The sequence below is a fragment of the Rhododendron vialii genome, chromosome 10a, assembly GCF_030253575.1.
Source record: "Rhododendron vialii isolate Sample 1 chromosome 10a, ASM3025357v1".
Lineage (NCBI taxonomy): Eukaryota > Viridiplantae > Streptophyta > Magnoliopsida > Ericales > Ericaceae > Rhododendron > Rhododendron vialii.
Genome location: NC_080566.1, coordinates 33,696,894 through 33,701,497, shown reverse-complemented (window position 1 = coordinate 33,701,497; position 4,604 = coordinate 33,696,894). Strand labels below are relative to the sequence as shown.

General features: G+C 39.8%; 1 protein-coding gene across 1 annotated transcript; it reads right to left on the bottom strand.

Moving 5' to 3' along the window:
- Positions 1-623: 623 nt before the first annotated feature.
- LOC131302368 (E3 ubiquitin-protein ligase RING1-like) lies at positions 624-2,731 on the bottom strand. The gene has a single exon (XM_058328940.1). It carries the CDS (start codon positions 2,429-2,431, stop codon positions 1,316-1,318), a length of 1,116 nt encoding a protein of 371 aa, XP_058184923.1. The 5' UTR covers positions 2,432-2,731; the 3' UTR covers positions 624-1,315.
- Positions 2,732-4,604: the final 1,873 nt, after the last annotated feature.

Sequence of the window (4,604 nt, the reverse complement as noted above, 5' to 3'; positions counted from 1 at the left end):
TACTGTTGGGAAAAACAGTTTTCCTGGCTATCAGTTGTTGTGCTCACTTAAGGTTGTACATAATGCACAAGGCTCCCATTTACAAAAGAAAAAACCACTTCTTGTGCTCGCTGAATGGCAATTATACCAAAAAAATGGCAGTTGTATAAGTATAACTTTCATATGGTATATTCCCAGAAACAGCCAACAAACTAAAACAAACGTTTCACACTATTGCTCAAGTGTGGATACATTTGCATTGCTCCTTTGGCTATTTGTTCATCTGAGGATAAGTAGCGCAGCATATCTAGACTCCAAGAAAAGTTGGAAAGCATGAGAAAGTAGAATTTTCCCATAAACAATAGCCAAAAACCTTTTTGCATGGAGTTACAACTACCAACCTGACATATACTCCTACTAGACAGTTCCACATGGAATGAAATCAGAAACAGTGAAGTAACACCAGGATTTAGAGATCTAAAAGATCCACCATATGAGGAATCATTTCTCTCAGCTTGATTTCATTGGTGGAAATCTTTGTTATGGTTTGAGAAAATTTAGATCTCACAAGCTCTGAATCCGCATACACACGCTTCAAGACTACATACAATGCAAGAACAAACGTCATTTATAACAGCACAATGTAGCAAGGTCACCCAATCAATAATACAAAAAAAGTAGTTAACAAAACTGAAACATCCATATGGTAGTGTTTGGCTTTGGGTATCAAAGTTCCATATACATAGCACGTGCTGATTATTCATGAGTTTCAATATGGAAGTGAGTATAATCAAACCCAAAATGGTCTATTCCACACTGAACAATACCAAAGTAAACAGAAATGCAATAGATCCCGAGATTACTGAAGCTGACAAAGCATCAAGATACTTTACACCATTTCCCTCCTCGTTGAACTTACAAGAAAAAAACCCCAATTGCCAGTTTTCTGTTGGGAAAGTGAATGATTGGCTGCATTCACTCAGGTGTACATTGACATAGATATCCCGATTTCTAGAGCCATTTTCACTATTAAGCTCTTACAAAATCGGCCTCTTTTAGCCTTAATATCAAGGTCGTAGTGCATTGCCAGTCTTATTATAGATGTAAAATATTAGAAAACAAATATAGAGGCAGAAAAGTGTCCAGAATATTGTGCTAGCACCACTGCAACCATTCTAGATGGATTCAGTCTCTAACAAGATGAATGCAAGTACATTCTAGACACTTTTCTGTAGCTGTAACACATTTGAATGTGTTTCGCTGGCTACTTACCGATTGTATATTTGACTTCTCACCTCAAAGCGATGAGAATTGGTAAAGGGACTGAGCTTCATATTCACAATGGTAAAATTGAGTCCTGGCTTCTGCTGTACTTCCTCGGTAAAGAGAACTTTCCACCGGAAGAAAAGGACCTCTTCATGGAAACAGGGCCATTGTGCAAAGAGAACCGCATTGAAGAACCATTCATCAGTCTCGATATGCTTAAATTTCTTCTAACCCTCTTGCCAACCTTCTCTGAATTGAGTTTCTTGAATTCTACTAATTGAGTACTCGAACTCCCTTCGAGTTCCAGTTGAGGAATATTAGCCACATCAAGATAAATCATCGAAGCAAGAGAGGCATCCATCGAAATAGATCTCCTCACTGATTCCAATTCTACTTCTTCCACTCTTACCCGACGATCAGCCAAATCACTTTGAACCCGAATCCTACCATTCTTTGCATCAGAAATTCGCGGATTTTTCCTCAAAATCTCAGGAAACCTTCCTTGTTCACTAGGCAATCGAAATATATTTGCACTTGGCAAATCTCCCATCGCTTGATCACTTCCCAACTCACCACCAGTCTCCGAATTCTCCACCAGGGTCTCTTCCCCCGGGCCCAACTGACCCAAACTCAGCTCCGGTGCACTCACACATACTATCGGCGCGCGACACAAGGGACAATTCTTGTGTGACGCTAACCAAGTATCAATACACTGAATATGAAAGGCATGGCTGCACTTGGGCAAAAGCCTAAGAGTCTCATCTTCTTCAAACTCACTCAAACAAACAGAACAACCCGTTCCATCAGTCAACCCTTCATCCTTTTTGTAGTTAAACACCGTTATCGAATCGATAACCGACTGCGGCAGGCCCACAGTCCTGATATACCATATGGGGTGGTCCAACACTGGACCGTGATTTTGGTCGACAAAATCCTCTTGATCATCAAGAACTGGTGATGGGTTTCTGTTCCTCCTCCTAGGATCGTTAGGGACTGTATAGTATTTCTTGATGTATGAGAGATAACTAACAACAAAGAAAGCAGTACCCAGTGCACAGAACAAGAGGATTGCAATAAGTGGGATATGGGATTTGGTATCCGCCGGAGGCGGCGGCGGAGGTGGAGGTGGAGGTGCATAAATACAATGATCATCTCCAATTTCACAAGCTCTGAGATAAACTCCCATTTTCTCTGTTTTCACGAAACAGGGGGAGAAAAACAGAGGATCACGAAACAGGGGATAGGGTTTGATACCTTTTTGGAGATTGAAGGAATCAGAACCCAGATGGATTAGGGTTGTTCAGATCAGATCGTGATATGGGTTTTCCACCGCTTGCTATATCCATTGACCCGACTGGAAAAAGGGAGAATTGTTTATGGTTTTGATGAGGTTTTTGTGGTTTGGGTTAGATTTCGTTTTCAGTGAAGACTCGGGGAAAGTTCATTCAGTTGTTTTTTTCCATTTTGTTGGGTTTTGGAAAAGTCAAAGGTGCCTTGGAGTCGTTGCCGCGTTAACGTAGTAATCGACTAATCGTGGGGTGTGGAGGTAGAATGAATGGTGTGGAGGTAGAATGAATGATCGCCTAATCGTGGAGTGTAGGAGTATTACTCTAAAATTAGGCGAAATCCTATGTGTACCGACCAAAATGTAGGGAAACCGTACCGACCGCCGTGCGCGGCCGTCTCCGGCCACCAGACGGCCGATCCGAGCCGTCCAAAAATTTAAAAAAAAAAAACCGAGGGGCCGATTGCGAGAATCAAAGGCATCCGAGGTGTGTAAGGTGCTTGATCCGAGCACCTTTTTTTCGTGTATATATGTATATTTCCGCAAATATGCATATATACACGAAAAAATGGTGCTCGGATCAAGTACCTTACACACCTCGGATGGCGTTGATTTTCGCGCCAGGCCCCTCGGTTTTTTTTAAAAAAAATTTTGGACGGCTTGGATCGGCTGTCCGGTGGCCGGAGACGGCCGTCTGGTGGCCGTCGGTACGGTTTCCCTACGGAAACCGTCGGTGCAGCTAGCACTACTAAAATTAGGAGATGGCTTCTCAACAGTTAGAGGAGGGAATGCACACTGTGCAGTTTGCCCTTTTTTCGGGCCAATGATAGGTCTAGTTTGATGATCGGACTCGTTCACTTTGTAGAGATTGTTTAGAACAGTAGTAACGTTAAAAATCATATTGGTCGGAGCTCAATCATTACCTCTTTTGAAGACATTTATTTAGGAAAAAGTGAACTCACCAGATGAAACCTACTACTTTTTAAAGACAATATGAAGATAAATTTATACCGATTGGATACTGATCAGGCTCTGATCAATATGATTTTGAACACAATTGATATTCTTGACCATGTCTACAAAGTAAACGATTCAGATCATTGCATTGGCTCAAGATATAGTGAATCGTTTATTGTGTGCAGTTCCCCAGTTAAGAAAGCTATCTCCAAATCCAAATAAAATAAGAGGATAATGAGCTGCAAACCATAACTCTTAAGGAGGATTCTTTCTTTTTTTAATGGATACGTACGATTGGGTACCATGTGATTGTAGACTAGACGACGGTAACGATTCACACCAGCTGACCAGTTAATTTTTAACTTAATTACGTAATTCAAAAGATTAACATAAGATTATACAGTAGGTGCTCGCGTTTTGAGACTTTGGGACTTTTGGGGTCTCAATGACAGCCGAATCAATATCCCCTTGTACGACGATTGCCAAATACAAGATCCTATTATGCGCCGATTCAGGATCCAGCGAAGATTGCCGAATGCAACGCTTATATTTATGTCAAGTATTTTTTAACTGACATAAAACAGGAACATGATGTAACATGCTGCATTTCTTGATTGAAAGTTTTCATTTTATAAGGGGAAAAGATTTTCATACTCTTTTTTTTTATTATGACATTTTATTTTTTCTCTTTTAGAAAAGTTTTTGTGTGCATTTTTTTTCGCTAAAAGACAAGAATAGGAGTGTCATAATCAAAAAAGGGAGTATGAAAATTATTTTCCTTTTATAGATCACGACAAGTACTTTATTCATATAGAAATTCTGTTGATCAAAACTGAAACAATATTTAGTAAACACACTGTCCTAAGAACCTAATTTATCCTTAATTTACGATAGTCGGTCAACTTAATTTTTCACACAAATGAAGATATCAAAGTTTACAAAATGTTAATAAGACTGGTTTTATCTTGCATCACATGAGAGATCATATGCAGGATCGTCACTTAATAAGCATTACGCACAGCGAGTAGTTAAGTAGTCATTCACATTTAACATAATAGATTATATCAACGTGATAAGACAAAGTGAGGTCTCAATATTAAATTTTATGCCATAAGAG